This window comes from Pogoniulus pusillus, chromosome Z (assembly GCF_015220805.1).
Source record: "Pogoniulus pusillus isolate bPogPus1 chromosome Z, bPogPus1.pri, whole genome shotgun sequence".
NCBI classification, from domain to species: domain Eukaryota; kingdom Metazoa; phylum Chordata; class Aves; order Piciformes; family Lybiidae; genus Pogoniulus; species Pogoniulus pusillus.
In genome coordinates this window covers 96,381,421-96,394,410 of record NC_087309.1, presented here as the reverse complement: position 1 = coordinate 96,394,410, position 12,990 = coordinate 96,381,421, and the positions used below count along the sequence as shown (strand labels likewise).

At 45.4% G+C, this 12,990-nt stretch overlaps 1 protein-coding gene across 1 annotated transcript in view; it reads right to left on the bottom strand.

Annotated features, from left to right (window-relative positions):
- CEP120 (centrosomal protein 120) overlaps positions 1-9,475 on the bottom strand; it is a 45,454-nt gene extending 35,979 nt beyond the window's left edge. The window contains exons 1-3 of the mRNA XM_064176837.1: positions 9,346-9,475; positions 7,761-7,917; positions 7,312-7,426 (exon numbers count right to left, since the gene is read on the bottom strand). Coding sequence (XP_064032907.1) covers positions 7,312-7,426; positions 7,761-7,917; positions 9,346-9,397 — 324 coding nt within the window. The 5' untranslated portion in view covers positions 9,398-9,475. The remainder of the gene's footprint in view (positions 1-7,311; positions 7,427-7,760; positions 7,918-9,345) is intronic.
- Between the last annotated feature and the right edge of the window lie 3,515 nt (positions 9,476-12,990).

The following is a 12,990-nucleotide window of genomic DNA, read 5'->3' as shown; positions in this document are numbered from 1 at the left end:
ATAATCTGTGCCATAAAAACTCTGGGTACAGAGATGAAAGAAGGCATTGAGAATGGTATTAAGAACAGCATGAAAGAACTGAAGGGGGATCTTAAAAACATTACCAATCTCGTAAAAGATACTGTCCCTGCATCATCTGAATGGGTGCATGTTTCTGCAATCAGGAACAGATGCCCACCTCCTGCAAGGCAATTCCAGCCCAGGAGGAGACAAATTCCACCCAGACATCAGCAATCATGTGCGTCACTGTGGATAATTCTGCGTGACACATATGGTGAGAACATGAACAAATGGGATGGTAAACCTACTTGAGCTCTTTCAAAGAGAGTCAGGGATCTGCAGAGTGGAAGAAACAGAGGCATTGCTGCCAATGTCAGAAAAGTAGCTGTCACTTCTTCAGCTCCCCAGAGCAACTACAATTATTCCAACAATTGCAGTTTCTCTCACAACAACATCAATCATTGTGTACATCCCACATGCCATGTTCAGCATTAGGGGTGTCCTGCCTCCAGCCAGGAGGAGGAAAGGGATAGTGGAGAGGACCGAATCTATTGGAATGTGTTCATTAGGTGGCCTGGCAGTTCAAAAGTTGGGAAATACAGGGCTTTAGTTGACACAGGTGCACAGTGTACTTTATTGCCATCCAATTGCAAAGGGACAGAGACCATCACTATTTCAGGAATCACTGGTGGATCTCAAGAGTTAACTAAGTTGCAGGCTGAGATAAGCTCAACTGGTAAAGAGTGGAAGACACATACTATTGTAACTGGTCTTGATGCGCCTTGCATTCTGGGAATTGACTTTGCGAGACAAGGTTGTTTCAAAGATCCTAAGGGTCATAAATGGGCTTTTGGAATAGCATCTGTAGAGATTGAGGATAGTAAATTGAAATTGTCCATTAGACCTGAACTTTCAGATGAATATGCAGTTGTGCGACATCATGACATAGAGGATCTGAAACTAATAATTGCTACTCAAACTGTACACCACAGGCAGTACAGAACTAACAGTGACTCTTTATTGCCCATTCATCAGCAGATTCGTCAACTGGAGAGTCAGGCTGTCATCGAGAAAGCTCATTCACCTTTCAACAGTCCCATCTGGCCAGTGCATAAACGCAATGGCAATTGGAGACCCACAGTTGATTTTCATGCCCTCAACGAGGTGACTCCGCCCATGAGAGCAGCTGTGCCGAACATGCTGGAACTCCAGTACAAGCTGGAATCGAAGGAGGATAAATGGTATGCTACCATAGACATTGCTAATGCTTTCTTCTCTGTTCCCATAGCAAAGGAGTGCAGGCCTCAGTTTGCATTCACCTGGAGAGGAATCCAGTACTACTTCAACCGTTTGCCTCAGGGGTGGAAACACAGCTCAACCATCTGTCACTCAGTCATCCACAATGTACTGGAGAAAGGTAAAGCTCCAGAGCACATCCAGTTCATCAACGACATCATTGTGTGGGGCTAAAAAGGGTGAGGAAGTCTTCGAGAAGGGTAACAAAATTATTGACATTCTGCTGCAAGCAGGTTTCACCATTGAGACAAGGTCAAAGGACCTGCCAGAGAAATTCAGTTTCTGGGAGTGCGGTGGCAGGATGGTTGCCGTCACATTCCTCAGGATGTGATCAACAAAGTCTCCACCATGGCAGTTCCCACCAGTAAGAAGGACACCCTCTCTTTCTTAGGTGCAGTGGGATCCTGGAGACTACACATTCCTGGTTTCAGTCAAATTGTCAAACCTCTGCACAATGTGACTCGTAAGAGAAACAATTTCGAGTGGGGACCTGAACAACAAGCAGCCTTTGATCAGATCAAACAAGAAGTAGTCCATGCAGTGGGCTTGGGACCTGTGAGATCTGGTCCAGAAACTAAGAACATTTTGTACACGGCTGCCAGTGACAATGGTCCAACTTGGAGCCTTTGGCAGAGAGCTCCAAATGAGACACGTGGTCATCCTCTTGTTTTCTGGGGACGTTGTTACAGAGGTTCAGAGACTACACTGCAACTGAGAAAGAGATACTAGCAGCTTATGAAGGAGTGAAAGCAGCTTCTGAAGTGATTGGAACTGAGTCACAATTGCTTTTAGCTCCTAGACTGCCAGTTCTAAACTGGATGTTCAAGGGCAAAGGTTCATCACCACATCATGCCACAGATGCAACCTGGTCTAAATGGATGGCTTTGATAACCCAGCGAGCACGAATGGGTAATCTTGATCGACCTGGTCTGGTGGAGGTGATCACCAACTGGCCGGAAGGCACAGACTGTACCAAACCTCCAGAGGAGAAAATAACCTGTGCTCAAGAAGCTCCTCCCTATGGTGATCTCTCTGAAAAGAAGAGAGAGGAAAAGAACTATGCTTTGTTCACAGATGGTTCCTGTCGTCTTGTTGGGAACAAGCGAAGATGGAAGTCAGCAGTCTGGAGTCGTACCAGGACAGTTACCGAAGCGAGGGATGGAGAAGGAGAATCCAGCCAGTTCACTGAGCTAAAAGCTGTCCAACTTGCTCTTGATGTGGCTGAACGTGAGAACTGGCCTATCCTTTACCTCTACACCGACTCATGGTTGGTAGCCAATGCCCTATGGGGTTGGCTAAAGGATTGGAAGAAGAATGGTTGGCAGAGGAAAGGAAAGCCTATTTGGTGTGCTGATCTATGGCAGGACATTGATGCACGGCTGGAGAGAACTCCAGTGAAGGTGCGGCACATAGACGCACACATGCCTAAGAATAGAGCCACTGAGGAACATCAACACAACCAGAAGGCAGATCAAGCTGATAAAATTTCTCAAGTTGATACCAACTCTGATCTTGACCTTGATTGGAAACACTGAGGAGAACTGTTTTTAGCTCCGTGGGCCCATGACTGATCTGGACATCAAGGCAGAGATGCAACATACCGATGGGCTCATGATAGGTCAATTGACTTGTCCATGGACGCTATCACCCAAGTCATCTATGACTGTGACATTTGTGTTGCTATTAAGCAGGCTAAGTGAATCAAGCCCTTATGGTATGGTGAGAGATGGTCAAAGTACAAGTATGGTGAAGCCTGGCAGATTGACTACATCACTTTACCTCGATCTTGTTCTGGCAAGCAGTATGTGCTGACGATGGTAGAGGCCAGCACCGGATGGTGCATGCTACTGCACGTAACACCATACTTGGCTTGGAGAGACAGATCATGTGGAGACATGGAACTCCAGACAGAATTGAGTCAGACAATGGCACTCATTTCAAGAACAATCTTGTGAAATACTGGGCCAAAGAGCATGGTATTGAGTGGATCTACCATATACCCTACTATGCACCAGCTTCAGGGAAGATTGAGCACTGCAATGGTTTGCTGAAAACCACCCTAAAAGCCATTGGGGGTGGAGCTCTGAAAAACTGGGACAAACATTTAACACAAGCTACCTGGTTGGTAAATAGTAGAGGTTCAGTAAATAGAGCAGGACCTGCACAATCAGACTTGGTCCAAACAGTAGACGGTGATAAAGTTCCTGTTGTATGTGAAAAGAATCTGTTAGGGAAAACTGTTTGGGTATTTTCTCCTTCGGGCGAAGGGAAACCTGTCCGAGAGGTGGTATCTGCTGAAGCTCCTGGTCATACCTACTGGGTACTGCAGGAAAATGGTGAAATCCAGTGTATTCCACAGAGAAATCTAACCTTAGCTGAGAGAGTCTAAATTCAGAGTGTATGATACAAGCTGTTAGGAGTTTTCTGTTCTAGGTACCATCGGCATCCAACACAGAAAGAATCTACGAGAGAATCTACAGTACGTGAGCACAAAAACCAACGTCACCTGGGAGTCCCTGTTTTTTGTCTCATCTGTGAGGAGACAAAATTGTTCTGAGCTTTTGAATCACCTACATCTGAGATAGCTAGAACGAAATGTCAACTGAACTTGTAATATTCCTTAGTGTAAATATTGGTTTAGATTAGATCAGATAATTCTCAGCGATACCCTGAGCGAAGTAGACAGGGGTGGACTGTGCAAGTTTGAAGCAGGCTAGAATGTTTTGGTGAGAGAAAGTAGATAATTGGCTGTGAAAGGAAAACAATGGTTATGTCTCCTTCCCTCACAGTCTCGCTGAGAGGTATGGGAACAAGAAAGTAAACATTAGATAATCCTTTCGCCATTTTTTACTCACTCTGCTTCTGGCTTCGGACTGAGCTACATCTCCCTAACCTCACTGCCACTAAAAGTATCACAGTATTATCAGGATTGGAAGAGACCTCACAGATCAAGTCCAACCCTTTACCACAGAGCTCAAGGCCAGACCATGGCACCAAGTGCCACGTCCAATCTTGCCTTGAACAGCCCCAGGGACAGCGACTGCACCACCTCCCCAGGCAGCCCATTCCAGTGTCCAATGACTCTCTCAGTGAAGAACTTTCTCCTCACCTCCAGCCTAAATTTCCCCTGGCACAGCCTGAGGCTGTGTCCTCTCGTTCTGGTGCTGGCCACCTGAGAGAAGAAAGCAATCTCCTCCTAGCTACAACCACCCTTCAGGTAGTTGTAGACAGCAATAAGGTCACCCCTGAGCCTCCTCTTCTCCAGGCTAAACAATCCCAGCTCCCTCAGCCTCTCCTCGTAGGGCTTGTGCTCGAGGTCTCTCAACAGCCTCGTCGCCCTTCTCTGGACACGCTCAAGCATCTCGATGTCCCTCCTAAACTGGGGGACCCAGAACTGAACACAGTACTCAAGGTGTGGTCTAACCAGTGCAGAGTACAGGGGCAGAATGACCTCCCTGCTCCTGCTGACCACACCATTCCTGATGCAGGCCAGGATGCCACTGGCTCTCTTGGCCACCTGGGCACACTGCTGGCTCATGTTCAGGTGGGTATCAATCAGCACCCCCAGATCCCTCTCTGTCTGGCTGCTCTCAGCCACTCCGACCCCAGCCTGTATCTCTGCATGGGGTTGTTGTGGCCAAAGTGCATCACCTGGCACTTGGAGCTATTGAATGCCATCCCATTGGACTCTGCCCATCTGTCCAGGCAGTCAAGGTCCCGCTGCAGAGCCCTTCTGCCTTCCAACTCAGTCACATCTGCCCCCAGCTTAGTGTCATCTGCAAACTTGCTGATGACTGACTCCATGCCCTCATCCAGATCATCTATGAAGATGTTAAAGAGGATGGGGCCCAGCACTGATCCCTGAGGGACACTGCTAGTGACTGGCCGCCAGCTGGATGTGGCACTATTCACCACCACTCTCTGGGTCCGGCCCTCCAGCCAGTTCCTAGCCCAGCACAGAGTGTTGCCATCCAAGCCATGGGCTGACAGCTTAGCCAGCAGTTTGCTGTGGGGGACAGTGTCAAAGGCCTTGCTGAAGTCCAGATAGACCACATCCACAGGCCTCCCCACATCCACCAAGCAGGTCACCTGATCATAGAAGGAGATCAGGTTGCAGAGGCAGGATCTGCCCTTCCTAAACCCATGCTGGCTGGACCTGAGCCCTTTGCCATCCCTCAGGTGCGCTCTTATCACCCCCAAGATAACCTGCTCCATCAGTTTCCCTGGCACTGAGGTCAGGCTGATGGGTCTATAGTTCCCAGGTTCCTCTGTCCGACCCTTCTTGTGGATGGGGATAATGTTGGCCATGTTCCAGTCACCTGGGACCTCTCCGATGATGGAGAGTGGCTTGGCCAGCTCATCTGCCAGCTCTCTCAGCACCCTGGGATGGATCCCATCTGGTCCCATGGACTTGTGGGTGTCCAGGTGGCTCAGCAGGTCCTGAACTAATTCTTCATGAATTTCCAGGGCAACACACTGCTCCCCGACCCCATCCCCCAGTTCAAGAGGCCACTTGCCCTGATGTCCTCCCTCCTTACTGTTGAAAACTGAGGCGAAGAAGGCATTCAGGACCTCAGCCTTTTCTTTGTCACCAGTTATAGTGTTCCCCTCCAGGTCCAGTAAGGAGTGGAGGCTCTTCTTGCCCTTCTTTTTAGCATTGATGAATTTATAAAAGTGCTTTTTCTTATCTTTCACGGAAGTGGCCAGCCTAAGTTCTAGCTGGGCCTTAGCCTCTCTAATTTTTCTCCTGCATAATGTGGCTACCTCCTTATACACGTCAGGAGAAGCCTTCCCCTCCTTCCAGAGGTGATACACCCTCTTTTTTCCCCCCAATTCCTTCAGGAGCTGTTTGCTCATCCAGGCTGGTCGCCTTCCCCGCTGGCTCATCTTTCGGCACATGGGAACTGCCAGTTCCTGTGCCTTCAAGAGCTCCTGTTTAAAGTAGGCCCATCCATCCTGGACCTCCTTGTTCTTAAGGACTGCTGCCCAGAGGACTTTGGAAATAAGTTTCTTAAGCAAATTAAAGTTTGCCCTCATAACCATGCTTGTTAACCTCTTGGCTGAACCTCTATTCTTCTTTAGGACTGGAGTAAGGTTGAGAGGGGCAGGGGGAAGGTGCAGGGGTGGTTAAGAGCCGCTCCTGGGGACTCAGGTTTCTGGGAGGGGAGTTGTGTTTCTGTAGTACTTTTACATTGTATATTTCTGTATATAATTGTATATACTGTAAATATCTCCTTATATATTGTGTTAGTTGTAAAGAAATAGCTTCATTTATATTCCCAGAGCCCGACTGAGTTAGCTGGGTGTTTCTTAAAGTGGGGGGGGGGGCAGATAACACCTAAACCACCACACCTGCCCTCTGTGTGACTAATCCATCTGATTCCTAATCCCCATGGCCGACCCTCCAATCTACCTGGGGCATAATTCAAGATTTAGGGTAAGGCAGTGGGGGTGAGAGGAAGGTGGAAGGGTGGTTGAGAGTCCCTGATGGGGACTCAGGTTTCTGGGAAGGCAGTTGTGCTTCTGTATGACCTTTTACCTTGTATATTTCTGTATATTACTGTATATATTTTAAGTATCTGCTTGTATATTGTGCTAAGCTGTAAATATAAAGCTTCATTCAATTTCCAGAGCCACTGAGTCTAGTCTGGGTGACTTCCAAAGTTGGGGAGCAGGGTGGGTAACACCGAAACCGTCACAATACCTTAATTTCCAAAAATGCAACCTATGCTCCAGAATGATTCCTAGAAGACTATCTGAACATACTCTTTTTTCAGTGATTTGTACAGTAAACAGGTTAGCAAGAAAAATACATCAGGGATCCATCAAAAGAAGAGAGAATCTTCGAGTTCTCAACTAAAATTGTAACAGAAATTTACATGGATCACAAATCTTTCAAAAATGTGATCTCAAGAGGACTGAAAAGTTTTGCCTGTGTCTTAAATCAAATTCTAACATCTGTAACAATACTGTTGTCAAACATACTTTTTTCAGACTTCATACACAATAACATACCTGTTTTTTCTCCTGCACAGCTCTTAAATCAAGTACAATATAACCTATATTCTCTTTAACTGAAGACACAGGATCCAAAGCAAAACACTGGAGTTTGATAGGTGTGCGCTGCAGCCTGAAACAACAATTCAGTTGAAATCAAAATTTCTTTGAATTAATTATGATCCCCAAGTTTTGAGTATACCAATCACACAAAATGTATATGTCACACAACTAGTTTTAGTAGGTTAGAAACTGAGTTCATACTGAACATCTAAAAATTCATCCTTAAATGAATGAAGCATGGAATTTTTAAACATAACTTTTCTTGCCACATACATATATTTATTTGTTGTGGCAATATTGCAGTAGATCAGTGTACAGCTAAAAAGAGTTTCTATAAAAATAGGCCAGTAAAGACAGCAAAATTAAATTTTGTCTCCTAACTAGATTTAATTTTCTTACATTACCTGTGCTGATGAAGTGCTTTCCTATCAAGTTCCCAAGCCAGCTCTGTAGCAAATTCTGGCTGATCAGTGTGCTCTATGGGATCAGTAGCCAACTGTTCACCATCAAACTTTGCTTCAACTATGAGCATACACTTGGGTCGTTTTGGAAAATAGCGCCCTGTAAAAGAGTGTAATTGCTACATGGTACCATTAAAAAAACAGCTCACATTTGTCACTTACATCAAAATACATTTACTATATAATCTTTCCTGTGCTTACTCTAAAGTTACGCTCTTCATTTTGCATAAAAAAGCCTTCCTATTATGCAGGAGGAGGAAGAACATAACACGTAACAGATTATTAGTGAACCATCCAGAAACAACAAGACATTAAGTCAGAAAAAAATGGGCAAATTCTACGATTTGATTTTGGGAAATCTGTGACTGGAATACATCGAGTGAATAGGTGAGAGGGAGACTGAATGTTTTGTCTTTCCTGCAAATTTTGACATTGTCTCACAGCAAAACAGCAAAAGCCAATCTAATAAAAGCGGTGAAGGTTGTTCCTCCAACTACTTGTTGCTGAAAATAAATAAATGAAACTGCTATATTAACAGTTTGCCTAAAGCTGTACAGGATTCAACCTCATCCCCTATTTTGATTAACAATATAAGTGATAGAGTGGATATTTTAAAAAATTATATATTACTGTGTTCAGAGGGGATAGATGCATGTCAGTTGACAGGATCTCGTTTTAAACTTACCTTGGTAAATTAGATACAAGGACAAGACAGATAATAGGATTTACCTGACAAACAGGAAATCTTAAACTGAACAACTCAGACCCGAATAAAATCCCCAACAAAATCCCAACACCCACACACTCATTACACCTCAGTAAACACAATCTGTACAAATGCAAAATGAAGAATGATTAGCCAGTATTCCAGATCTGACTGAATGCTATAAGAAGTTTGCAGTAGACTTCTAATAGGCAGTAGAAACAGAAGGCTTCTAAAAAACAAAAAAGGCAGACATGTATAACATGATCCCATTCTAAGACAATGAATAAACTCCAGTGCTTAGGTATGAAGCTTTTTTGAAGTGCTGCCCTGCTGTAAAGACTCCACAGCTACCATCCACAACTGAGTCTTCACAACTCATAGAAAAGAGCTTAAGCTCTCTGCCTGTAGCAGAGAGGACTAGACAAAATGCAGGGACATCGGTGCTTACCTAGAGGCTTGATTCAGAGAGAAGGGTGGCAAAAGCACCCAACAGTAACGGCAGCAAAATGAGGTTTAAACGACAACGCAGCGAGGTGTTTTTCAATACAGACACCTTCTTTCAGGAAAGGAAGCACTCTTTCAGTAATTAAAAACAGTACTTTGGCTAAATACCTCCACAAACTGCGGGTCTTCCATACTGACTTTAAGACATGTACGCTCATAAATGTAGTAACATAACCAGCTTATTAAACACAGCTTAGCTTATGCCGCTTACTCCATCAAAGCAACACATCTAGAGACAGGGAGCACTTCCCACTTTCCCTTCAAGACGGAAACAACCACCACCAAGGAGGCCGCGACCCCTCCAGTTCCATCGTTTACCTTCCAGGACCGAGACGACGACCAGCAGCCGATCAGCGGCTCTGGAGACCATCTCCTCTCTCCCGCCCGGGAACCGCTGGGACACGGACCCCGGAAGTACAACCGATCCCGAGACGCAAATCTGTACAAAACCCCCACCAGCCTTCCCGTCCTACCGCCACTCGTCACCCTTTAACCGCCTCGGAGTCTTTAAACGCCAACCGCCACCAAAGCCGCACTTCCGCCTGGCAACACCAGCCCCGCCCGACGCACGGAGCTCCGCTTCCGGCGCGAGACGCAGCCATCCCGGCCAGCTTCGCCCCGCCCATCCCGGCCCGCCCCCGCCCTGCCCATCCCGGCCCGCCCCCGCCCTTCCCCGCTCCTGCTGCGGCCCCGGCCCCGCTCCGCCCGGCCCCGGCGCTCTGGAAGTCAGTTATGGTTCTTCGCTCTCGCTTCGCGTTTCAGCGTTATCTGTTCCTTTCCTGGGTTGGAAACGGGCCGTTTCAGGAAAGTCCGAAGGCGCCTTCAGGAAGGCGCGGTGTCTGCTCTGGCTCAGCCCGTAACTTCTGCGCGGCGTCCGCTGACATGGCATCGGTATGTGCAGTCTGTTAAAACACCAGCGTTTGATTGTAGTTTTCACGCAGCAAACACTGCCGGGGTAGGACTATCTGAATCCACTTCCAGCAAAATGCAGCTTTGAGATGCTTAGGTCTTTCTTTGAAGTATTGCTATCTTCCAAAAAGTATAGTGACCCCTGCCATCCTAAGTTACATATTTACCTTGACTCTGAGGCAAACAAACAGAACAATTTATGCTTGCAATACTGTATTTTCTAGAAATTTTAATGTACGTCGTAAAAAAATAAAAGAGTACATTTTTTGTTTGTTTATGTAAACATACCCTAGCAAAAACTGCACTGATGCAAAATGCTTGTGTTTTAGTAACACATATTACAAATAACATCCAAGTCATGATATATAGACACTGGGAGAGGACAAGGCCCTTTTCCTCTTGCAGGAGTGATTCTGCACTGTTAAATGCATCTTTTTTTTTTTTTTTTTTTTTTTAAATTTTTTTTTTTAGTTGGATAAGTTTGAGATCAGTTCTGGCTGGTGTTTTTTCTTGTGTCATTGCTATGATGTAACACTGCATTTGAGATGGCAAGTCTCTGCAGTCCAAGTTTTTTAATATCTTTACCACCGACATCTGGAAACTAGGTTGTAGGTGTTCTTCAAAGATGGCCCAGTGGTAAGTTGAGGCCTCTTAGTGTGATTCCTGGAAATGTCTTCGTCTGGTGATTTACATGAGTTTAGTCCATATCAGAGTGCTGCGGCTCGTATGCAGAATAACCTGCTGTATCAGTAAAGAAAGATATTTTAAAAATTATTAGTCTTTGACCATTCTGTTTATCAACATGTTAAGTATCTATTCCTATGTTACTTCTATCATTCTAGTAGCCAAGCTAAATTAAGACATTGATTATTAGACCTAGCATGTCTTAGCTATTCATCCCTCTCCTGAATAAGAATATATACAGACAATATTAACTTTGGAATTATTTTTAATAATGTCTGTTTATATTAAAATACCAGGGATTGAGCTTTCAAATAAGATTGGAGGATGATGAGATTGCTAACTGTTCATATCACTTGATGGTAAAACCCACTCAAGGCAATTGGTCCCTTCTCAGGCATGCCTTCTATTAGTTTGCTGAAGTTGGGAAAGTTGTGTTTCCCAATACAGATCAGGCGAGCAGTCAGGTGATTGTAGTATGATATTACTGAGGTTTCACAGCATATTGTGTTAGCTCCAGACGTGCCCACTTATCACCTCTAACAAGCTAGAGTGGCATCTTCACGTGCTTAGCTGAGAACAGGTGATACACTGTTCAAACAGGTATGAATTATCCTTTACATTTAAGCATATCCTGTTTCGTGGTAGCTTAGTCCTGAATACTTTCTTCTTGGAAGCTTGTATTGTTTTGTTCACTGTATTGGAGTAGGTTATCTAAATACAATCCAAATACAAAATGTGCTAGTTTGAAGCAAGCTGGAATGTTTTGGTAACTGAACTAGATAACGGGCAATGAAATGAAAACAATTGATGTCAACTTCTCTCACAGTCTCGCTGAGAGCTCTGGGAAGAAGAAAGACTTTTTCTCCATTTTTGTTTCCTCTCTTGCTTTTGCCTTAGACCTGGTCACATCTCATTAACCCTGCTCCTACTAACCTTGCTCCCTAACCTCTTGGCTGCACCTCTATTCTTCCTGAGAACTGGGGTAAGGTTGAGAGGGACCGGGGGGAGGTGTTGGGGTGGTTTGAGAGCCCCTCCTGGGGACTCAGGTTTCTGGGAGGGGAGTTGTGCTTTTGTATTGTTTATCCTTTGTATATTTCTGTATATAATTGTATATAACTGTATATATTGTAAATAGCTGCTTGTAAATTCTGCTAGCTGTAAATAAATTGCTTCATCTATATTCCCAGGGTCCGTCTGAGTTAGCTGGGGCAAATTCAAAAGTGTGGGGGGGCGGGGTAACCCCCAAACCATCACATTTTTAAATGGCGCCCAACGTGGGGCCATTGAACCTTGTAGATGTGCTGAGACAACAATACTCAAGTGAGAGGAGTGCTGTGAGGTTAGCTGCCAGGAGAGAGGATGGTTCCAATGAGTTTAGGAATGCTATGAAGAAGGTTCTGTTAGGCCCAGTACCACCAGATCAACAACAGGAAGAGGAGGAGGAAGATGACATCCAAGGCTCCAAGGATCCACTCAGAGAGGTCAGGGAAGTTAGGAAGGAATACACAAGGGAATCAGGTGAGCCAATCCTAAGCTGGCTAGTGAGATGCCGTGGCATTGGTGCTAATGCCCTGCAGGTAGGAGACAAGTCTGCCAAGCAGCTGGGACCACTCACTAAGGAGAGTGGAGTGGACAAACACCTGGCAAGTCCTCTTGGTAGGGTTAGCTTGTGGACACGCCTTCTGTTGGCTGTGGCTATGAGATGTCCTTCCCGAGATGATTTGCCATGGGCTGCCAAGAAGTGGAACACCATTGAGCAGGGAATTAAGCTTCTGAAGGAGTTTGCTGTGAAGGAAGTGCTTTATGGAGATCATGGCACTCATGAGCCTGACGATATTCCTTCGGGAACAGGTCTCATGAAGAAGCTTATTAAGCTTGCTCCTTCATCCTATGCTAACATCTTGGCCAGTAAGTTTCTAGCAAGGAGTGATAATGGAAGATCTTTCACTGTTGGTGAATTCACTGACCAGCTCAGGCAGATTGAGGACAGCTTGTCACAGTCTGGTATAGTTTGTGCCATAAAAACTATGACTTCTGAAATAAAGAGCATGAAAGATGGTTTTGAGAATACCATGAAAGAACTGAAGGAGGACCTTAAAACCTCAATTTCCAATCTGGTAAAAGATACCATTCCTGCATCATCTGAATGGGTGCATGTTTCTGCAGTCAGGAACAGACGCCCACCTCCTGCAAGGCAATTCCAGCCCAGGAGGAGACAAATTCCACCCAGACATCAGCAATCACGTGAGTCACTGTGGATACTTCTGCGTGGCACATACGGGGAGAACATGAACAAATGGGATGGTAAACCTACTTCAGCTCTTTCAAAGAGAGTCAGGGATCTGCAGAGTGTCAGAAACAGAGGCAATA